General features: G+C 41.1%; 1 protein-coding gene and 1 long non-coding RNA gene across 2 annotated transcripts; both read left to right on the top strand.

Annotated features, from left to right (window-relative positions):
* Nucleotides 1-4,993: 4,993 nt before the first annotated feature.
* On the top strand, nucleotides 4,994-12,243 carry LOC138062455 (uncharacterized). Its single transcript, XR_011136470.1, has 3 exons — nucleotides 4,994-5,064; nucleotides 9,664-9,752; nucleotides 11,232-12,243. It is a non-coding gene; the product is annotated as an uncharacterized lncRNA (long non-coding RNA).
* Nucleotides 12,244-15,475: 3,232 nt separating this feature from the next.
* Nucleotides 15,476-22,153, top strand: BMP10 (bone morphogenetic protein 10). The gene is made up of 2 exons (XM_009669378.2): nucleotides 15,476-15,960; nucleotides 19,638-22,153. The coding sequence occupies exons 1-2, from the start codon at nucleotides 15,627-15,629 to the stop codon at nucleotides 20,579-20,581; spliced, it is 1,278 nt and encodes a 425-aa protein (XP_009667673.1). The 5' UTR covers nucleotides 15,476-15,626; the 3' UTR covers nucleotides 20,582-22,153.
* The last annotated feature ends 2,294 nt before the right edge of the window (nucleotides 22,154-24,447 follow it).

Genomic DNA, 24,447 nt, shown 5'->3' with positions numbered 1-24,447 from the left:
GGAGTGTGTATTTTTAGGCTGAAAACTGAATGTTTGCAGTTTATTGGAGCCTTGAAGGGCTGCCAGAGAGCAAGGCAATCCTTTGGAGTCCAGCAAACTGGCCCCAGGTTCTCAGTTTGTTATTTTCGAACCAGGCTCCTGGTCAAACCATCTGTCACTTATTAGAAGAGCATTTTATCATGTTACTGTGAAATTTTTCTTTTAGATTAATCCTATTCACAATAGGCTGCAGGTTTTTGACGATCCAGAGAACATTTCTGGAAGGTCAAACTTTGGTGATTAAGTCCAGGAATATTAGTGTACATCTCCAAGGTACAGGATAGTCTATTTAGCCATATTTTGAAGTGGAGTGCTTTGATGGAAAGTAGAACTAGGAGCTGTAGTTGTGATGTTCTTGCCTGATGCACAAGGAGGGCACAAAGCACCTCAAAGCACTCTTTGAAAGCACCACTTTGCAAGAGCAGTCATATGGGTTATTGTGTAACCTTCAGACCTTTTACTGTGGTCGCAACAGCCAGAGAGGCTATTTAAAGTGGTGGCTTTCTTTCAAGACCTTTAAAAACCGAGTTAGAAGCTTCAATCTAATTTCCAAGTGACAACCATCACGTTTCAACCCTCTCCTTCTTTATTCTTCCTCTGACATAGGCTGTGGAAGTCGTGGCAACCCCCTGACTCAGCCAAGTTCTGCAGAAACTAGGAAATAACTCCTTAACTAGTTCAGGCTTTACTCTATGCGGTCTTTGGTATATGTGTGTCTTTGGATTATTTCTCTGAGGATGCTGACATGGCATCAGCTATCCAGTAGAAATTTGAAGACTAGTGACTGAAGTAGATCCCAAAGGAACAAACTAGTAGAGCTTCCAAAAGGGCAGTCTGAATGCACAAATATGATTATTATTTAATTCAAAAGTTATTTAAAATAATTAGTCAATGCAATCTGGCTTTCAGTCTAATTGTGGTATACATGAATCTCAATCTCTACTGTCTATGCAACGTAATGGCCTGTTGAGATTCTCATCGTACTGATATTGATTTAATCAGAATTAGTTACTTTAAAAAAGCCCTCTGTGTACTACACTGTTATTTATTCATGGAACAGCGTTCTGAGATAGACGAGTGAGGTCTGATTAAAAACAGAGTGGTGATGCACTGTTATTCAAGGTGCAGGGCTAAATTCCCTGTTGACCCAGGCATAAAGAGCATTACTGATGATAAAAGGAGTCCTATTCACCTCTTGCACAGTTGCTTGCAGATCCTGAGGACTATTCTAAATAGACAAAATAAGGAATGTGTTACTGCCTTGGTTTTGTAGATAGGAAACTGAAGCAGGAGCTATTCTGTAGGGTTTACTTGCTCTGATGGAAACTGTGACCAAGGCAGGAACTGAATCCAGCTCTTCCACTGATTGCTTGGAAGAATCCCTTTCTATAGCGTGATGTCTCTATTTCATTTAAATTTAAAACATAATGGAGTGCTTAATTCTTTTGTTTAGAAAGTACTACATGTAAATCAAGTACCAGTAAGCTTATATTGTGTACTAGCTACTAATTCTGAAGGCACTGTTACATAATGAGTAAATTTGCACTTGCTGCTGGAGCAAGCGATTAAACAAAATTCAGTGAAACAAGCCCCACTACCTTATCATCTGCCATTTAATTTGGTTTGAGCTAGGGAAATAAAGTGTTTGTTCCTAGCTTACCTTTAGTTCACACTCTCATTGTATCCATCAGGCCCGTTGACAATACATTTGAATTTGGACTATGGTGTTTCTTATTTGAAAAATGACATTTCAGCCATGCATGTGTTCCCGTAGCACCTCCAATGCTGAGCTGCACAGCTCTGGAAAAGGTTCTGGATAGAGCACCCTGGAGGCAAATCTGTTACGATGCTGCTGCACCTTTTGGGTGCAGCTCGCAACAGCAAGAAAAGGAAGCGCAGAGAATCATGCACCCCATTGTCCATATGCCCACCTTTTCATTATCCCTGTTTCTCAGAGGCTGGTCTGTTTTCACGTGACCGTGTGCATGGCATATTACAGCTCTCACTCTGCAGATCCTGAGCCCAATCTTATTGACATCACCAAAATGCAAATGATTTCAAAGATCATGCTAGAAATGACTGCAGAGCAAAAAAAACTGAGTCTGAGTTTAGTAACTGTAACTGCAGGATGAACAGGGGTGTACACCCAGCACCAAATAAAAGCAAAGAAAAGGACCTATGCAGGAGAAAGAATTCTGATATTATATGTATTTGATACTGTAGCTGGCTAGTGACATTTCCTGCCTAGGAGCAACTTCCTTGCTGATCCAGGGCCTAAATCTGCAGTTTGCTAGATGTTTTATGTCCCTACCTTATACTATAATTAGTCTGTTTTCATTTCTTTGCAAGGTGGTGAATGTTATTGCTTGACTACCGGGAATGACCAAGGAAGTAAAAAGCAGTGACAATAGGTAAAGCGTCCCTTGGAGTTGTGGCCCATCTGTTGTCTTAACTGTAGTCTGATGATGTTTTTAATCTCTAAATCCACAACCTGACAGCAAAGGGTCTGGGCTGAATGTTCATGATCTGAAAGAGATATGAATCTTTCCTTTTATTTATCAGTTAACATAGACATATGTTCTACATAATATGAGGCATTTGATATCCCATAGGTATAAGTAACTTTGTGGGTCATCTGTGGGTAGGACTTTTTTACATTGTGATCCCTGAGAATACCCAGTGGAATGGATAGAAAATTCCCACCAATTTCCATGGGAGTGGATTGGAGCCACCTCCTAGGTGGAGAGCAACCAGTGACCATTCTCAGAAAAAAGGGAAAGAGTATTGTTCAGAGTCAACAAAGTAGAACACTTATTAGGACAACTGTGAAAGGTTAATATGAGCAGTAGATGGTGCACCAGCCTTATTAGCCTTAAGCGTGAGATTAACATCATGGAAATAGCACAGGCATGTGGTGTATCTGCACCAGGAGAGGGGCAGGGCTGTGGTGATCCTACCAGGACTGGAACGTGGGTCTATTATAAAAATGAAGAAAAGAGCCAGTGCACAAGCTTAGATCCTAAAAAGGTGTTGAGGGAAGGAGTCTAGAAAGGAAAAGAGCATCAAGATGCAACTCTTACTACCTTCAAGGTTACCCGATCTTTCTAAGGGCTTCTTTCAAAGTAACATACTTGTGTTTGAAGTTCGGCTAGCTTCTCAGCTAGTCTTGCTCTACAAAAAGCAGGGAATTTATTTTATGTAGAAGAAAGAGAGCAAATGGGAGTGTGTCTGGATATGTCTGAGTATCTGTGCGTGTGTGTGCCTTTGTGCTCGAGAATGCTTTTTAAACAGCTTTTATAAGTTAAAATAGTATTTATCCTAGGTCAAGATATCAGAATAATGCTGATAATGTGCTTCCAGCTTTTAAAAAAAAAAAAAAACAGGTGATTAAAGGCATGCCTGGGAGCCCAACAATGGTATCATTGGATGCACACTGACAGGCAGCTAAAGTATGTCAGGCATTTAGGGGGAGCAGAATTAGTACACATTCCAGTCACATCTTCACCTCTGCTGCAATTAACCTTTCTTGATCCTTGTATCAGTGGGCTGGAAGGATCTATGGTCCCTCACTGCCAAGGACACCAGTTTATCTAGTCGCCTGCACTACCCTTTAATCCAAGATCTTTTTACCATTGAACCCATTCCCCTTAGAACCTCCCACTACCTAACATTTCCCAGTGTACAAGACTATTCATCCAGTCCTCAGTTGTGTCACTTTTGCTGATTGTTTTCATTTTAAAATCAGAGATTAGCCCTGAAACGATTTCCCAGTAAGGGGTGAGGTTTATTTTCATTTAAATACTATTTAAATGGAAAGAGACTACTTAAATTAGGAGGAATGGCAGATTTGGACCTATCTTGTCTGATATTTGAAAAAAGTTTTCAAAATTGCATCAAGTAATGAAAAAGGACAGCTATTAAAATAAGCAAATTTTCCCTAATAGGACAGAATTTCCAGAGAAAACTGGAGTCAAACAGGCTGCAGAGTCAAGCCCATTATTTGAAACAAAAATTGTGCGGTTTGGAGCCAGCAAGCCAAAGCTGTGAATCTGAATGTCCTCATTTGTTAGGTCTTTCCACCCTGTTTGTACTTACAGTGGATAGTAGCTGAAAAAATCATCCCTTAAGTTTTAGAGGAAGAGAACTCACCTCTTGAGTGTGTCTCTAAAACAACTTGGGAGCAAACTGCGGCAGTCAAACAGAAGAATATTGCAAGATCCATGTGCAAGAAAGAAAGAGGCAACATGTCAGCAAAGGGAAAGTACGTGCTCAGTTTGAATCAAGGTGCCTAGTTTTAGGTACTCGGATTTGAAACTGTTGGCCGTAGAAGAGGGTGAGCTGGGTTTTACAAGGTTATTTGTTTTAAAAAAAAGTGACCATCTTGGCCAAAGAGCACATCAGATTTTCCGAGGCACAGAATTCAATCCTGAAGGTATGTATTTACTTTCTGCTTGAGCTAAGAACTCAGTTTAATTTCGATTGACCACTAGATGGCAAATTGTTAACGATAATCTCAACAATTGCTTTTTAATTGCAGTTCTGAGTCCAAGCTTATTTTTAAGGAGTGATATCTTGCTGTCATTGGGCTAGTAAAAACACTGATTAGGTGCAAACCATAACTCAGAAATAAAATAAAATGAATCCCTGTCAACCGGAGACCTGTTGCTCAGGAAGTAAAAGCTGGGTCAGGATGAAGAGGATTAGAATTCTTTCTTTCAGATTTCCATATCTCTGAGATGTTTATTTTCACTAGCTGAAGCTCTCTCAATCCCTTAATATTTGCAACTTCTTCACCGTAATATATATATACACATATACGTACTCCTACTTTATGTAAAAAAGCAGTGCATTTGCATACTGTGTATTAATCAGAGATTTCAAAATGTTCTAGAAATGTATACAGTGAAGATTCACAAGGTGATCTAACGTAAATGAGTGAAATCATTTCTGTTTCAGAAAAGGGATGCAGCAAAGGATGAAAACTAAATCTGACAAACATGAGTCACACACCGATTGCGAGCACAGGTAAGAAAGGAAGACCCAACACTCTTGTTTATTAGTTCGATGACACCTAACCAATCTCATCTTGCCAACTGTCTCTGCCCCTGCCCAATTTTGCTCAGCCACACTCCTCCCTTAGGAATAAATAGCCCACAGAGGAGTTCTGCTCTCTAGGTCAGTTGTTTGAGGCAGGGGGGCTGGCTGGGGTTTTGTACGGATTGTAGCCGGGTCTTTGTCCCTTGCAGGCGAGTCCTTCTATCCTTAGGACTTGTCATGGCCACATCCTCTGCTGGCTTTAGCACCTATCTCTTCCTGTTCTGCGATGTTTTTCCTTTGCTCTTTCTTTCAGCTTTGTAGGAGGCAGCCAGCCTCATGTGTCTCTGCAGTTCCTGTTTCATTTAGTTTTTCCAAGGGTGCTTATACAGAAAGGAAGGTGATTCAGACCCGAAGAGTTGGGTCTCCAAGTTGCTCCAGCCATTTCTTGACAGATGGAAAGGCAGATGTAGCATAAAGTAGACCCTACTGTGGCTGTGCTCAGATTGAAAAAAGCATTCTTTAAAATTCATTTTGTAATCACTGGTGCTAGGATGAGAGCTGTTGTGAGGATATAAAGGAGGAAAGATGGGTGAAGCAATACAACGAATTATTTTGAGGAGGTTCTTGTAGTTTAGGCAGCTTCTAGGACAGCCTGGACTGTAAAGGTAGTTAAGGCCTTTATCTTTTTGCAGGCAGTAAATCCTGCCCAGCAGTTCCCAGGTAGGATGCAGAGTCCATACACCCACCCAGTACCGTGGCAGTCGCCATTCCAGCTGCAGGGGAGTTTCCCTGTTCTCCTGCTGCACTGACACCATTATACAGATGGTCACATAGGGCTGAGGCACCCTTGTCAGGCATTTAAAAAGTGTTAAACTTGAGACAAAAGGACTTCAAGGCTTGAGCCCATAGGGGTAGCCAATAACCATTTCCATCCCCTGTGACAGGAGACAGGGGCCATTTTCGCCTAAAGCTCCTTGATTCAGAAATTTGCCCCAAGCATGTTGGGAGGTGTTTGACAGCAACACATTAAGCAAAGTCCCTGGGTGCAATATACTGAGAGCTGAGCCAGGGCACTCCGCCACTCGTCCCAGATAAGTCGAGCCCTTTAACACCAGGGACTGCGAGGAGCTTGTTCCATGCTCTCAATGAGATAAGCTGCCATCCGCGCTTCACGAGACACTCCTATCTGCCAAGCCACTCTGAGAAAAACTGGGAGATGTGCAGCATGATTTAAAGCACGTTACAGAGTCCCCCAAGCTACTTACATATGGTGGTCTTGCTAATTAGAGGAACGACCAGAGGTGTGGGATCCTTCAGATACAGGACCATTTACGAATAGCTCATAGGTGTTAAACAGCTGTGAGGTAGATAACTACAATACAACATGAATAATGATAGAAATTGCAGTACCAAATTCTAAAAAGTGGGAGGGTCATTAAAAATTCTCTGACTAGAATGTATTTTGAAGCTCCTGAACCTCACAAGTGTTAACACAACACAAACGTACCTGAGAGAAAAAAAAAGAGAGAGAGAGAAAGAGAGAGAGGTCTTTATCTGCATACACTGCCACAAAAATCGTCTCGAACTGATGTGATGGCTAATCAGAAGACAGCCTGTTGAGTGTCAATGAGGGAAGTTTCTTGGCTGTAAAGATATTTTACCTAGACTTATTACCTAGGGACTCTCATTTTCCATGCACGTTGTGTTTTTTAAAAAGCTCTTAAGTTGCAGTCACTTTTTTGGTATGTTATTCAAATTTGGAGTCCAATTAGCTGTTCAGTTTGATCTTGCTCTTGGGTATCTTTAAGGTTTTTCATACAGGCAGGTGAGGAGAATTCAGCAGTTGCCTCATGAACTGAGGTATTAATAGCACTTGATCAAATTCCTTAATAATGCTAACTAATACATATGTATTCTGAGCACCCTAACAAATAAAGCTGCTGAAGCCAGACTTTAAAATCAGAAGCAGACAAGCCAATCCCATGCAATTAAAATTGAGCTGGGCATAAGTTTTTTCCCCTTTGGAGAAGTAAACTAAATGGCAAAAATTATTTTTATTAATATGTTTCTCTGAATTTTTTGAACTTTCACCAAAAAATAATGAACATCTCTAAAATAGTTCCCCTCTCTCTCCAATGGTTTTGACAATGAAAAACTGTAATTTAAACATTGGAGAGGCTTTTTTAAAAAGTAGGGGGGAAGGGTGTTGCAAACTTTTCAGCAAGTTCTAGTGTAATTTTATTAGACAAGTAGAATATTGCTTTGTTCCCTATTTGGAATATAACCACTAACCCATTTCTTCTGCACTGGAAATAATAAGCACCCAAAAGTGAATTTCCGCATTCATTTACTGATGACCAGGACTCATAAAGGGCACAAGACCACATAGTCTAGGAGGACCAGACCATGTTTAGAATTTTTTCCTGTGGTGTAAGCCAGAATTAATCAAAACTTCTATGCAGTCTCCTCACAAAGGGTAGAAAAGACAAAATCTGATATTAACCTGTGTGATAAACATAACTAAGAACAGCTGCTAACAGTCCTTATTTATCCAGTATAATTGCAAACAAGTTACAGAAACTCAGATGTAATACATTTCAATTCTTTGGTTTTAAAGGTTCTATTTAAACAGGATTTTTTTACTGAATCAATCTCTCTTACCGTTACACACAATTTACTTTCCTCATGTGATCTCAACCCTAACATCAAATAACCAGGATAAATATTAGACATGCTTGCCTAATTTTTCTTCTTCGTGTTCTGTTGAAGTGATTATGAGCTGTTGGATTTGTAATTACTGTCTCACGTGGAGAAATTGCCTATTTTTGACGTAAAACGCTCCAGCTCTGCTTAAGTATTAAATTAGTCCAATAATTTCAAGTTATTAATCAAAGTTGTCAACAAAATAATTTCTGGTAAACAGAGCCTGTTTTCTTCCAACCAGTTGTTTATGATTAAAAATCCATAGTTCTAAAAACCAAGGGCAGGATACATTTAGTAATTGTTCCCAAGAACTTTGTCCTTTTAGGGCTTTGGGAGTATTTAAATGGAATTCTCATTAAGGAAGAGAATGGTATTCCTCAAACAGCCCACTTGGACACAGCTGACAAAGACAGAGGAACAATTTTGGAGATTTCTGAAAAGTTTTGTTCACGAGTCTTGCTTTTGTCAGTGTCACTGAAGCTGTTCAGTGACTTGCCCGAAGTTTAACACCCGAATGAATACCAAAGCTACATAAAATAGCTAGATGATGAGAGAAGGAATTTCAAAATGTAGAATTAAAACTTTCTCTTGACCTTTTTCTCTTAAACTGTGCTGTGAAGCAAGTATGATAAAAAGCTGGCGGAGTTAAAACTCCTGGTATTATTAAACAGCATGACAGCATGCCTACTCTGCTGTTCGTTAGCGTTACAGTACAATCACTTTCTATGTGAAGATCCCAAATATTGGTTTATTTTTTACCATGTCCCACCGTGGTAGACTGAATTAGTGAATTTTGTGACCTTTACAGGTACTAAATTTTAAATAACCTTTGTGTATTAGTAAAGATCTCTATTTGTGCATGGAGGCATATACCCATATAGTAGGGTTGCAGGCAAATCAATAGGTTTCTTAAGACAGCCCCCATCAAATAAAAGACGTGCAAATATTTAGCCTAATGCTCCTGAAAATGCTTTTGCTAAACGTAAGCGTTTTTTTAGCCTGTGTTGCATTTTGAGGACTAGGAGGGAAAAAGAAAGACTGAATGCTAGAATTTACAGAAGCAGATGCAATAGCAAGGGCCTGCTTTGTCTTTCTCATATAAGGATCAAAGAATTTGTCTGCATGTCGTTCTTTCACGATGAGAGTGATGTGTGTACTCAAGCAGCTAATAGCACAAATTTCCTAATAAATATAAGGAAAACCCATCAGACTAGGAAACGACAGCTCTTCCAAATAACTTTCCAGAGAATGAGCCCACAGGGAGCTGGGACTTGCGGTAACAATGAGGCCATGCGTTTGCAGTGAATTTGCTGCGTGTGACTGACAGGACACTTCCAGGAAGGCAATGTCCAGCTATTGCCAGCCCTGTGCTTTCTGTTTCAGTTGCTTAGGCTTTGTGCCGACTTGAAGATCTCTGTCGTTCTTTATCTGTACTGCAGCATGGCCAATGACCTGCAGCTGAGACCAGGTCTCTGTTGCACTAGCGCAAATGTGCAGTGATGGACTCCCATCCTAAAGACTTTGCCACCTCAGCAGGAAAAAAACAGGTAGAAGAAAGGGAATTGCCAATGACCACGCAGGTGGTTTCTCTGCCCTGTTCATTAGTACTTCCCTCATTCTTTTTTCACTTGCCTGGAAATAACTGATGGATAAAGCATGCCACTGTCTTCCCATATAAAGCTATTGATGCGCATTTCGGTGTTGTCTCTGAAGGGACACAAAGAGATCGTGTTATACAGCATAAGTAGTTCCCTGCCCATATGGCTAAACAGTGACTTTCCTTCTTCTCCCTGCTTTTCTTTTTCTCAGTCACTTCAGTTGTAATGCATTGCTACACTTCTCCCTCCCCACTCTTTCTTTAAATACTATCTTTTCAATTTCCAGTGACATCCGAAATTGGAACAGAGAGCTGCTGGGAACGGCCCATTTATGGAAAGGAAATCCAGAGCAACCATGAACCAAGGCATACAACGGTAAGGACTTAGGGAGATGCAGGAATGGAAACTAATTTTAGTTATTCCATTGCAAGCTCATCACACTGTCAGTGTCACACTCTTCTTTATCTCCCATATCACATCCAACAGTTACCTCATGCCACAGCCATCTTCTGACAGAGACCGTTGTGGGGCATTTTCGCAATAATTTCTTGCCAGTATTTTGGAAAACTTCAACTCATATGCTGTGATGGTCACTGAAACGCATTAGTTTACGTCACTCTCTTTACTTCTTTGAAACGGCATCTGTGTCATCCTCATTAGAGAGCAGCTTTGAACCAAAATCTCTGTTATTTATGCAGCCTCAGCTTTTGGAAAGGATTTAAAATTTGCCCAGTCTGAATTTAAAACACGTTTGGACAAGATGCCTTCCTGTCAGTTCAGTTTGGACGTTGAGGTTTGATCAAAATGCTGTGATAGAGGTGCATCTTACAGCAATACCTGTTAACACTGTATGTTTGTTAGATTTATTTCTGAGTTTTTAAGGGCTGAGTAACATCACCAAGGCCCCTTTCGATATAATACGCGTCCTGACTCACAAAGCACAGCACATTCCCCTTTTCCTATGAAAGCAAACACTTTTTTCCTTCATTAATCCTATCTTACTTATGGGCAAAAGCAGTCATGTTGGCCAAGAGTGACAGCTCTCTGCGTTATACTGGAAAGATTCTCAAGCTTGACATTAGGTTTTTCTCAAAGGTTTTAGCAAAGAAACAAAGGTTCACTTGTGCTATAAGGAAAATCACTTGCAGAGCCAGGATGGAAGGGGATGTTTTCTTGTGGCAAAAGCAGGACATTATATGTTGAATTCCAGAAATCTCGGCACAGTCACTGGCTCTGCCGTCGATATCCTGTGTGACCTTAAGACAAGTCAGTTGATAAATTTGCTTGTTCTATGAAACAGGGATGTTTCCCTTTACTGTCCTGTGTCTCTCCTCTTTATATACAGTGTAAGTTCTTAGGGGACAGGATTTGTTTTCTACATATTGCACAAACATACATCTAACTGTTGCTGACAAATAAGCATGAAGTTTGAATGAGAACTGTAGTGCTCTTTGAGATCAAAGCATACTGGAAATATCCAGTGTTTGTTTGGTATCCTGTCTCTCCTGCACTAAATAAGGGGATTTGGAGTTGCAGTTTGAAGATCTGTAAGAAAAATCTCAAAAAGCCCATACTGGATGCAAATCCTTTCCATGAGAAATTTGACACGAATGCCCTCACCTCTACATCCCAGCCACAGCTTTAACTGGGAAGGATATTTCTACTCATGTTTAAGCAGGGCAGGCAACATTTTTATATTCCTCTCCTCTGCAAATATTTATTTTTTCAAATATTATCTTTTCATCGAATATCTCTTAAACATATCTTACAAATTTTTGAAGGGGTAAAAGAAACATTAAAAAGCCTAATATTTAATACCAATCTAATTTTAAAATGTTATTATATTTTCTGAAGGTATGGACTACTGAGCCAAAATCCATCTGACTGAATTCACATGTGGAGAAACTACACGTGGACTTCTTATACCTAACTAGCAAACTTTCATTTTCTTCACTGAGGAACTGTTTATGTCCAAAAAGTCCAGGACAAGCAAACATTAGTCACTCTCCTGGAGAAGGTTTCTTGTCCCAATCTGTTCTGAGTGTGTTAATGAGAACAGGTGTTCCTCCCTGAAAAAATCAGACTAGAGAAGGGTGAGGATGCTTAAAAAACACTTCACATTCTTTTTCCCCACTTCCTCTTACTCAGAGGAGCGTCACACCCTTTCAATCATTGTATATTGTCGACCTTGACACTTCGTAAAGCCCTGTTTCACTTTCTAGCCTTTCAGCACTGGGCTTGCTTCACACATTCCTGCTCAAACCCATGCTCTTCTGCTGCCTCTTGACGGAAGAAGCCGCGAAGGCATCGGCTCAGAGGAAGTTGTGGGGTGCCTGAGATTAGAGGCTATTTTGGAGCAGCACAACCTTTGGGGCTGACCCTTTCGACAGCTGAACTGTTCCCTGGAGTTGCTTCGTACCCTCGGCTACCGCTGGCATCAACTGCACTCACGTTCCTGCCTGATCTGCTCAGTGCCGTGGATGGGAAAGGGCCTCTCTTTGCTCTCTGGGCGTTTTTTATCCCTCCAGTTCTCACTGGGACATACAAATGGAGAGTGTCCAACCTATAAGGCCACCTCCACCAGAAGAACATTTTCCGACTTCAACAGGAAAGGCAAAACAGGAATTAAACAATGTTGTATGTGTGCTGAATGTTGCAGGAGCACTGCAGAAGCTCAGATTCTCATTAGCTACGTTTTCCTGTGTAAAACTGCAAATTCACAGCAGAAATAAACACAAACTTCATAGGAATGATGGCCAAGAGCCCTTTCTACAACTCTGCCTGCTTGATACATCATTTATTTCTAATGAAATGGGCTCATCATTTATGTTATAAATCTGATAACAATTAAACGGTAATGATTATTAATGTTCCTTCTCCAGCTGGCTCAGTTAATCTGTTTAGCATAGATTTCTTGAGGGCAGTTTCCTTTCCAGGGAAAGGCCAAACCTCTTCATTTCAGTGACATGAAATAAAACCCTTCTGTTAAAACATTTTAATTCAGCAAAAAATATGCATGTGTTAAATTCATCAGCCTACAACCTAAGGAAACAGGAAGCTGCTTTTATATCAGATATACTCTATGGGTACTGCTCATCTGGCAAATCCCCAGCAGGCTCTAAACTGAATAAGCTAAGAAATGCAGCAAAAGCTGGTTTGTATGTAACACAGCAGGCTGCATTGCCCTTTAGTATGCTATTGTTCATGGAGTTATCAAAACAAGAGTGGAAATGCAAAGAGCTGGAATGTCTGAGCAGTAATTGAGTTCCTACTGAGCCACTGAATCAAGATGACATATTTGTGGATTAGAAAATTTATGTCAGATCACTGTGTGCAGTTTTTACTTATGTATTTATGTCTGCAGGGTGTGAAATTACAGAATCGTAGAAAATACGTCTGGAGTTAGCAGAACTTAGAGAGGTCACTAGTCCGGCCTCTGCTCCAAGGCAGCGTCAGCTCTGCTTATGTCACGGCAGTTAAAGTAAAGCCGTTCAGTTTTGTCACCCAGCAAGCTGAAGTTGCGCAGCTGATTAAATTTTAATCTATGTTAAACAGGAGTGAACCTGGAAAAACTCCTCTGACTCTAAAATTGTTTATATGTTTAACACCAGAGTAACAAAGAGGAGAATCTGACTCAATGTGTGATTAAGGGCCAGATGCAGTCCTCAAAATAGCCAGTGCGCTCGTAGTGAGAGAGGAGATTCAACTAAAAATCTCAGAGCAAACACTCTAAAACTTTAAAATCAAAACCTTTACCTCTAAATCTCGTAGCAAACCCAAAACCCTCAGAAGGAAGCCATGCAGTACTCTACATCCCAGTGTTTACAAGCTCTGCAAGGCATATTTTCATGCCTGCTGCCTATGCATTCGGGCCCTTATTCCCGTTTGAGAAGAAGAAACAGCTACAAGCAAGCGCTAAGGATAAGGCTGTGAAGCGCTGAGAAGTTTCAGCACCGGTTGCCTTCCAACAGGCAGTAGCTCTTACAAGGTGCTTACCTCCTTAATTTTAAAAATATGGGCTTTTATATATGAAGTCAGTGCATTTCTGAAATAAATATTCAAGCATACAAATGACCTTTTGAAACCATTTCTGTAGGGACTATGCTCTTACTGCAAATCTACTACCTGCCCAAAGCCAGGCCAAAGACCTTGCTTTAGAGGAGCCAGTTATTGTGTTGCGGAAGAGTTAAGGCTACGCACCCTGCAGTCTTTTCTCCCCATTCTCAAGGTTAGTCTCATTTCCCTATGGAAGGTCCTTAGTTAAGCGTAGTGAGGTGATGAATCACCGACAAAAAGAAGATTGTGCTTTTCTAAGTTAATGAATAAAAGTGACCTGAATTCAGCTCCAAAATTTCCCTAAGTTTTTCTGTGCTTAGCTCTGGAAAGCCACAGGAGTCATAGGATGAGTCTTTGATAAGGCTGCAGAGGATTTATAGATAAGCTTGCACAGGTAACTGTGAAATCCACACTGAGATCTAAATTAGTCTTTCTAAGCGCAAATACCACTTCCAATGTACTGTAGCAATAGCAGAGACCTTGATAATGAGTTTAGCTTTTATTGTCAAGTTCTCCCTATTTAGCAGAAGAAGAGTTGTTGAATGAAACAAGTTTTAAAAGCTGGCTTTTAAACTGGCTGATGCCTGGCTCTGTGGCATTAATACTACTCATTATTTTCACAGACATGTATGTTAACATTTGTGAAAAAAAAAAATCCAGAAAGTTATAGAGTTGTGCTAACAAATGGCCGGACGTGCTTAGCCATAATGGAGAAGCAGAGTCCAGAAAACTCAGCAGATCTGTGGAGGTTTCCTCTTTGAGTTAAGCTCTGTAGTGCTTGCAGAGAGAAACTCAGCAGTGCTAATGAAAAGAGATTCTTTGCTTGTATGAGGCTCACATTTTGTTGAAATTTGCATGTTCTAACAGCAAAGTGCTACTAAACAGTTTTAGCATGTCTTTTTTGCAAAAACGTTCCCTCATTACCCACCTAATACCTCTGAGCCATTTTAAGTGATGCAAAGGTGAGTTGTGAAGAGTAGTCTGTGGGCCTGTGTGTATTGTCAGTCATTTTTAGACAATCTGACTGGGGGGTGCTGTGATTAAATGACGAGTAAGTGTAACCTGCCAAATCAGATAAATAAGGTACAGAAGAAAATAAAGATTTTAGGAACCATTTGCAAATATTGCAGTCCTCCCTCTGTTTCTGAGCATTTATATGGCCTACAGCACTGAGCCTATTCAGCTCAGACAGCTAGTGTTAATGTTCAGATCAGGAAAGAGGGCTCTGTAGCAAAAATAAACTCAGCAAAAAGTACTTATTACTTGCACTTTACCACTAAATTCTGTGGTGCCAGTGCAGGTGAGCGGTGTCTGCACAGAAGGAATCGAAGCCAAACTTTAAAAGCCGTGTTCTGCTCTTCCCTGACTTGTGCTCACTTTCTGTTCAAAAGGCTTTTTCCAGTGGAGCCCTCGCAAAGCACAGTTTCATAGTTGCAATGTGGGAGATCCTCCTCACCCAAATATATTGAGCTTATCTGCTCCTCTGCATTCAGGGCCTTGTGACCCCAACATTGTGGCAGTGCCTGGAGCTCTTCTCGTGTGCTAGATGCTGTACGAGCACAGAAGAACGGACTTTATCCCAATGAAGTTTCTTTGTAAGTAAAATATAAAGATTGAGCTCTACAATAGTTTTACAATGGGCGGTTCTGTTGTTTTAAAGGGGCTCTTCCTTGCTCTTGGTGCAGAATTCATAGGTTTGGATAGAGGCTCTGTAGAATTTACGCACTAGCTTGAAATCTGCGCGGCAAAAAGTTGGTCATACGTGCCAGAGAAAGTCGGCTACCAGGAGGCAGAAAGAAAGGGCAATTCCTCTCCGAGGAGAAACTTGTCCTATCTCCTAGTGTCCTAGCGCAGAATGTTTACAAAATGCTCATTAAGGGAAAGGGGATTGCGAGATAGCGACGAATCTGGTGAACAGCTTACACTCCACGAGATAAGAGAGGCAAGGCGACCATAGAAGAGAGCAAGCCATATCCAATTACCGAGACCTGGTTTTGGGGAGGGGGAAGGGTGAAGAAAAAGGGAGGGGGCAGGGGGAGAGAGACAGGACGGATCACAAGTTTCAAGACAAGAGCTTCCAAACTTGTCATCTCTCTGTGACACAAGCCGCGTACAACCCAGGGGATAAAACCGCCACTTAGCCCACATGAGAGCTAAAGCCTGTTGAGCGTGGTTGGAGGCTAGAGCGAAGTCATGGATTCTGTAGCTCTTCAGCTGTGGGCTCTCCTCTCTCTCTTGGTTCACCTTGCCTCTTGCAGTCCCATCCTGAGCTTGGAGCACTCTTCCTTGGAGGAAGACGTGCCACTTTTCGACGAGGTCCTCTCCGAGCAGGATGGTGTTGATTTCAACACACTGCTTCAGAATATGAAAAATGAGTTCCTGAAGACATTGAACCTCTCTGACATTCCCCTGCACGAAACGGCCAAGGTGGACCCACCAGAGTACATGCTAGAGCTGTACAACAAGTTTGCCACCGATAGGACGTCTATGCCATCTGCAAATATTATTAGGAGCTTCAAAAATGAAGGTAAGAAATGTGCTTCTCTAGGAGAACTAAATCGGAAAGGGTACTCTTACAGTCAGCGTGAAATAATATTTACCAGGTATGGAGCATGAACAGCACTAGGGGGAAAAAGGCCTTTCAGTGAAGAAGCCATTGGAAATAGGCAACTAACACCACATGTACAAATTTTATGCAGATCCCACTTTTTGTGAGATAGATCCTTTTTCCGTTGCTTTTGAGATTGTAAGGTTTTGAGGGAAGAAGATGTTTCTTTTATATCTGTACAGCACTACGCGTAATTTGGGTGTGTTTTCATTATCCTTGTAATCACACATATCATTTGCAAGAAGCTGGTTGATTTTTAGATGGATACCTTAAGTCAAATTTGAAATTAAGAGGAGAAATATTTTCACATGCCGTTCAAAGGTGCAGTATATGGCTTTCCATATGGCTATCCTTCCGCTATTGATCCTCATGGGGTTTGTAAAGTTTTCTTCCTTTGATGTCTGAGCATAGCCCAGCAAATACATAGAAATACATGAAGCTGAATTTGGATAAACTTTAGGTTTTACTTTGGCAGACTAGAATATTTCCTATTAAAAAAAAAAAGAAGAAGAAGAAGAAGAAGAACTGAAAAAAGACCAGTTGTGAGCTTAGGTGGTTCTCTCTATGTTTCTGCTTCAACATTTTCCCTCAGTTTAATGAGGAAAATATAACATTTCAGTGCTGACATTCAAATGTTTTTGTGTCAGTACCTATTTGCACCAATACAGGTAATATGTTAAAAGTATTTTTCAAGTAATCATTTCCAAACCTGAAATATTCCACTTTGCAAATACAAGTGCTTTGATTCTTTTTAACTACTCGGAGGTACGTGCAACTATTCAAACTGCTGTGGATCTTCTCTCATCCCTCATCAGTGTAATTAATGAATTATAATGCTGATTATTACTTTTTTCTGACATTCACAAATTCAAGATGACAAACTATCAGGAGAAGGCTGCGTACCAGTCATTTTGCTTTGGCAATGCAGTAAGGTGCCAAGACAGGATCCAGCAGTGCTGAACTGTTCTGCACTTCTGTCAGGCCTGGGCACCCTTTACCAGCAACACGTTTCTGGTTTGAAGAGGCCCTGCCTTGCAGTTTAAATCTTCTTTACATATTCTTTTTCTGCGGTGTAGTAATATGACATTACATTTATTGAAGGATTGACAGCAAACCAGTTACACCTGCTGGTGAACTGTTACTCATCTGAACAGCCTTGTCTGTAACTGATCATCAGCATAAATGAAGAAATATGCAGAAACAAATACTGTTCTTTTCTCATATTTCCACTATTCCGGAGAAATAAATCAGATAAAGTTTGGCAAGTACAATATGCTAAAGAACAAAATGCGGTGTGGTTTACTGAGGTAAATCTGCAGCCATTTCACTGGCAAGACTGAAATGGTTCCAGGTTTACAGTACTGAAAATGGTACAGACTGACCTATGGCCGGTAACGCATGCAGCAATTCACGATTCTGTGCCTTTCTGTAAACATTACGGAGATGTTCCATGGCTTTTTCATTGCTGCAGAAGTCTGCACCAGATAGGGTAAGCTTAGTGTAACTTTCTGTCGTTTCTGTGTTCCTCTCGTTTCTAATCCAAAACAGCAGATGCAAGGTGAGACTTGTTAACACATCGCCTTCATAAATGCATACAGTTACAGGGACTGTTGCACTTACTGTTTTTTATCTGTCTTGAAAGTCCATGAAGCTAAGAACCATTCATTTCATGCCTGAGGAGTTTTTTTTGTAGAGAAAGTGAATTACTTTCAATTATCAAGACAGTAGGAACAGAACATATCATGAAGTTTTCAATTCAGCTGCTTATTGAAAATTGGCAGTAACTTTATTTCATTATTATCCATTAAATTCTTTATTAACTTTGTTTTAACTGTAATGAGATTATAGAAATATAACATGCTGCACAGCTGAAAGCGGCTAGTCGTTTTAACCCATGGAGCATAATATCTCTATTGCAAATGGGACTATAATCGCCTACCATTTCTTAAAACTTGAATAAAGGTCTTAAGGTAATTTTTTTTTTCCTATAGACTCCAGATCACCCTTCCTGACCCTGTCAGGGGTGCACCAATAACTGTAAGAGAGATTTCACCCTATGGGTTTCCTAGCTAAAGAGCAAAGCCACATCCTGACTTATAAATGAACACTTCTCGCTCCCTGCTAGCACTCACCCAGCCTCTTACAGATGGTGTGGCCTTCCCCTCCTTCCTGGTGAATTACTTGAGCTCATCTTCTAGATGGTCCGGTGGCATTTCTCCACCCTACTATCGTCTGTAATGACTGCAGACTTGCTTTAGCATGCTGAGAGTTAGGAAATAGCAAAGGTTTCTTCCCGTTGCGAGGTTATGGCTGAAGCACTCCTGTGCTTGAGTAGCACTGCCTTTTAGCCTGCAGTCCATCCCACCCTGGAGCATATTCAACTCCCACCTTCATCAGTTGATGGGAAGAGAGAAGCAACCAGAATTGCTCTTTGTTTTTTTGTTTATGAATGGATGGTGAGGCAAACAAGAAAAAAACCCAGGCAGGTGCCTCAAAGCCCACTTCATGTCAGTAGGACAACTCCTGTGCTTGCTTAAGTGCACGAATGGAGCACAGCCAATACTTGCAGCATTATCCGTGTCATTTTTCTTCGAGCATATCAAAATTGGAAAAGTCAAAGATGAAGATAGTAATAGATCCCAAGCCATTTGCCCCCTCAGGCCTTGCAGAAATGTCACCCATATGACCCGTATGTCCTAGTCTGTCTACTGAGCTGTGAGTGACAGCACAGTAATCCAGCAACAAAAGCACAGTCATTATTAGCAAAGATGCCTGTACTGTGTGAAGAAATTTTGCATGTTTCCCATGTGTAAACAAACAACGCAGATAGGACAGACTGACTGACTGACAAGCAGATACTATGTTCTTCTTATATGTTTTGTTAACTGAAGCTGCCAAAAGTGCCTGACTGAATACAGCTATTTGGCTTAGTTCACTTCAAACCCATTGAGTCTGTGGCAGGATTTCTGTTGATTGGCGGGTTTTAGATCGGGTGATCACTGCCTGCTCCTCCTAACAAGGAGCCTTTACATCTTGCAAAGCATCTTTTTCCTCTCTTAGTGCCTAGCCCTTTCAGTTGCTGATGATGTTTGAGCAGAAAGAAACACTTGCTAGCACAGAAATGATAAGCAGACAAAAATACAGCTTGCCGTTCCAGCGTACACAGTTTATATATCACCTGACTGTCTCTCAGGTTCACTGCAGTGCCATATTGGTCTTCTCTTCCTCTCCTATACTGACTAATGTTTTCTTCTATTTGTTGAACAGTTGCTGTGCAGTAATCTAGAAGTGATTTCATTTCAGTATTTGGCAAAGCATTTTTAACATGTAATCCTACTAGGTGTCAAGGAAGTCCCTGAAAGCCACGGTGATCAAAAGTGAATCTAGAAATCCAGGTTTACTGACTTGATCATGGCTGGGATCTCACCAGCCTTAGACATCTAGAATAAAATAGCCTTTTATTGATCATCCAAGTATGGTTTTGGGAAACAATGCAAGACCACTCTTCTGGAATTGTTCCGCTGAAACCAAAGGAATGCAAAACGTGTGCTGGATGTATTGACCTTTCTAAAATATTTGATCTTTATCATTTCCAGACTTGGCTTCCCACCCGATTGGTGTTGTAGGAATTCGGAAATACCCCCTTCTATTCAATGTATCCATCCCTCACCATGAAGAAATCACCATGGCGGAGCTGAGGCTCTACACTTTGGTGGAGCAGGACCGAATGCTCTATGATGGGCTTGACCGGAAGGTCACCATTTTTGAAGTGCTGGAAAATGACCACATGGGTGTAGGAGAAGGGAGAAAGACAGTGGCGCTGGCATCTAGGCAGATCTATGGCAAAAACAGCGAGTGGGAGACCTTTGAGGTCACCGAAGCCATCAGGCGCTGGCGAAGGGCTGGCCTAACCACACACCGGCTGGAAGTTCATATAGAGAGCAAGGAAGGGGAGGAGCAGAACGGAGAGGGGAAACTCGATATCGACATCAACTCTGAGGCCAAGCATGTGCCCTTGTTGATTGTGTTCTCCGATGACCAAAGCAATGACAAGAAAGAGGAGAAGCAAGAACTGAATGAAATGATAGACCACGAGCAGCTCCTGGACTTGGAGAACCTGGAGGTCGGCAACTTCCACAACCGGCCTGGCGAGGAGGCACTGCTCCAGATGCGCTCCAACATCATTTACGACTCTACTGCCCGGATCCGGAGGAACGCAAAAGGCAACTACTGCAAAAAGACTCCGCTCTACATAGATTTCAAGGAGATTGGCTGGGATTCCTGGATCATCGCCCCAGCGGGATACGAAGCCTACGAGTGCCACGGAGTGTGCGCCTACCCCTTAACGGAGCATGTCACACCAACGAAACATGCCATTGTCCAGACTTTGGTTCACCTGAAGAATCCCCAGAAAGCCTCTAAGGCCTGCTGCGTGCCCACCAAGCTCGATCCCATCTCTATTCTCTACTTAGATGCAGGGGTTGTCACCTACAAGTTCAAATATGAGGGCATGGTGGTATCAGAGTGTGGCTGCAGATAGTAGGAGGGAACGCATGCACGGGGGAGTGCACAGGGAAAGTATTTAACGATTCAGTTTGTAAATTTGTACATTTTGGATTTCCTATTTAATAAGGTTATTTAATGAGGCATGTACAGATAATTGTATGTTTCCTGTCACGGGGAATGGGCAAGTCATATGACTGTAGGGAATGTATATTTTGTTCCATTGCTTGCTTCTTGCTATTCTTTCCTGTCCAAATTATGACTGAGTCTCTCCTCATATCAGGGCACAGGCCAGATCACTGGATTGTTTTGGGGGGCTCTTCATGCCAAAAAGGGGCAGATTCAAATTCATAGAAATAAAGCCACATATTTTTGTACTTTTTAAATGTTGATTGGCATCTATTTCCAGAGCTATCAAAGCTAGGTGAGTTATGGGTGATGCATACCTAGATTGTTTAGCTGTTGTGTAACATCTCTCCAAATCTTTACATGCCCAGATGCCTTTGAAAAATGATCTCTGTAGATCTTAAGTCCTGATAAGTCTCAGGCTCCTAAATCACAGAGGTATAACACATTGTTAGTTTTTTTTTTTTATTTTGTCCTTTCTTTAGTCTTTCCCAAACTTGGTTAAAGGTAAAAGGCATCTTGTCAGGGATGGTTTGGCATCCAGAGGATAGAAGAGATCTATTTCCCTTCCTGTCTTTCTTAGTAAAGCAATGGGCCCAGGAGCGATGCCAGGCTTGTGCAGTGCTCTGACAGGCAGTGGCAAGAAAAGCTCTTTGGGCACGTTTATCGCAAAAGCACCCTACGTAAAACAGCGCTGGCTTTGTCACGTTAGCCATGTGGTGTTTCTCACGGCCCAGAGCTTTAGGTGGTATACATCGGTGCATTAACTCTCTTCAGTCCTTGAAACTGTGCCGGTTTGTACCAGCTAAGAAACTTGTTCCCCCAGCCAGTCCAGTAAGTTACATACAATACATCTGTGTAATCCAGCTCAAACTGCAAAGTAATATTGCATGTAGTCTGCATAGAGCTAGATAGAAAAGGAAACCCCTTCATGCCAGCTAGATAGAAAGGATCTTTCCTTTATGCATGTGCTCAAGTTGTCAATTCATAAAGATATTGCCCCCCCAAACTATATATGATGGAGTCACATGCCATGTTTCCGCCACTCTTCTGCAACAAACCATGGTGATAAGAAGGTGTCAGAGCTGAGAAACAATAGACCCGTCACTTTATTTATACTAAGCTGCAAATTTGTCAGATTCTTGGGAAAGTGTAAGTGATGTTGACTCTTTTAGCCTGTAGCAGAGCCTACTGTACTGTCCCTGCATCTGTTTTACACTTTTAAGGGAAAGTTATCTTCACTGCAAGTGCTAAGGGTCTTTGAAAGAATCCCTCTAGCACTTCAGGGGAATGAACACAAAAGACTTTATCAAGCACTAACTAAAACCAGTTTCACCTATTTTTCACACATATTCTTCTGTGCTTCCCATAATTTATTGATCTATTTATTGACTGCCTGCCTTTGTAATATAATGTAGAATACAGAATGTTTTATTTTTGTGCTTGTATGTAATCCCACTTGGATAAAACCTTGCACCAATCCTATTTTACACGGAATCTCTCTGTCGAATTGTGCTGCACAGAGATTGGGTTGTTGATTTCTTTTTCCATGCTAGATGTTTGCAAATACCATATATATCACAGTTATCTCTCTTGCTTACAGCCTGTTCACCGTAGTGATTTAAATAGCATTCTAGAACACATACGGTCTTGTCCAATATTTAACTACTCTTGCAGGGTTATTATTTCTTTAAGTGGTCAGGTTGTGTAGTTTATTGTAGAGTTATGCAGTCTCCACTCGGGCTGTGTGTTTCCAGATAGCGGGCTGCACCACGGGACTATATTGCTTTATGCCTGCTAAGGATCTTGCCCGCGAGTGGCTGACACTGCTCACAGACCTTTCCCCTGAGCTACACTGAAATCGTAGTCTGTGATTAATGGCAGGTTAAAAGAATTCATAAGAGGTGTGATATTTTGCTCTGCTGACATGAACTGCTGTAACCAACGGTTGAAGTGTCACCACATAGATCCTTTCAAACTATCCACTCTTCTTATGAAGCTATTTGCCAAGACAAACCATTCACCTTGTTAGGAGTGATAATCCAGCATTAGGGAGATAATCTACCATTTGCTTTTATCATCTCTTTTCTGCGACTGTTCTCGTCACAGTGATCTGACCGGTGTGTTTTTGCACCACGGTCCTTTATACGCTATATTATGGAACTATGCCAATGTGTGTAGAGATGTCATTTTATCAGTGAGTAAAACCGCATCTAAGAATTTTTACAAGATCAGTAAAAATTGCAATGAAACCAATTTGAGATTAGGGGCCAGCCAGTCTTTTTGATATTAGTAACTTGTCTTTATATTGAAACATGGACTGTGCTGCTAATTGAAGAGAATCTCAGACAGAATTTGTGATGAAAACCAGTAAAACGGAAGATGTATCCTGTGTGCTATTTTGGGAGAAATTTGAGCATCTTGTGACTCCCACAGCTGCAACTATGTTGTTCATCATCTGAGATCAGAGCTATTCAGAGTATTATTTCATTTTATCAATGAGTGCCTCTCAGAATTGCCTGCTTTATTGGCAAAACCTTACCTTACCATTGAAAATAACTAGACAAAGACATCTGCTGGGTGTTCCTGCAGCCAGACAGCAGAAATCAGGCAAAATAACACAGGAAAATGGGGACAGTTATTTTATCACACTATTTCCTTAAATAACAAATTAAGGCTGTTACTGCAAACTCAAATGTACTTGCTTTTAAACATGTATGTGGTCCTCTCCATATAGCTATGACACTCACAAATAGTATGGTAAGTGCATGACAAGAGCCAGTACTACAAATCCACAAGTGTCAGTAATGTCAGCAGAAAGTCCCTCAAAAATATCCCAGTGCATATTTTCTTTTTCCTTCTTTCTTTCTTTCTTGCTTTCCTCCTTCCTTCCATCTACCCACTCATCCATCCATGCATCTATATTAGTACTTTGGCTTCCTCTGTTTCTTAAACAATTTATTTTTCTCATTAAATAGTAGTGTGCCTTGATTTTCTTTTCATTTCTGATCTATTTTATGTCAACCTGCTAGCAGAGTCCTGACTTAAATTTTAATAACAAAAATCAAATTTTAAAAGGTTTTGTAAAAATATGACTTCAGTATGGAAATATCTATCCAGCCAGCCAGACAGTCATCCTTCCCTACATTATTGCATGCAACTAAAGGAAGCAGCAACCCTTTCTCACAGAAATCATCAACATCAGTTGGATTTTCACTTTCATCAGTTTATAATTTAATACATACGAGCAACCGTAAGCAGATGTGAAGCTTTTTTTATGCTGGATGCTGTAAAAAATGCCGGGAAGTGCTTATGGCCCAAATAGACAGGACAGACAAAGGGTAGGAGCCGAAAAAATGAATTAAAGAGAGGAAGAGCATGGATAACATATCAGCGAGGGAGTTAAGGATAGAGTTTTGATCTTGGATTGCTGCTCTTAAGTCAACACACAATGTCTACAGAAGAGCACGAGCTTCAAGACATCTTACTCGTCCCTTGGCCTGTGAAGAAGTCAGCTCTGTCTCCTATGCAAACACTCAGCACCCACGCCAGATTCCCCTAAGCACTGGGAAGCCTGATGTTGCCTTAAATGATCCATATCTCTTAGTTATCCACACGTGGACTAAAACTTGCTCAAGGAGCAGATTTTTCCCCAAAGCTTCCTTGCACTATCCCTTTCTTGGGCGCAGTCCCTGGAGCCCAGGCTCACTCCACCTGCTGTGCTTCCCCTAGCTGATTGAGAATGCAGATTCCTGGCTGCTTGAGCATTAAAGCTCA

The sequence above is a fragment of the Struthio camelus genome, chromosome 27, assembly GCF_040807025.1.
Source record: "Struthio camelus isolate bStrCam1 chromosome 27, bStrCam1.hap1, whole genome shotgun sequence".
NCBI classification, from domain to species: domain Eukaryota; kingdom Metazoa; phylum Chordata; class Aves; order Struthioniformes; family Struthionidae; genus Struthio; species Struthio camelus.
This window is presented reverse-complemented; position numbering and strand designations above follow the sequence as displayed.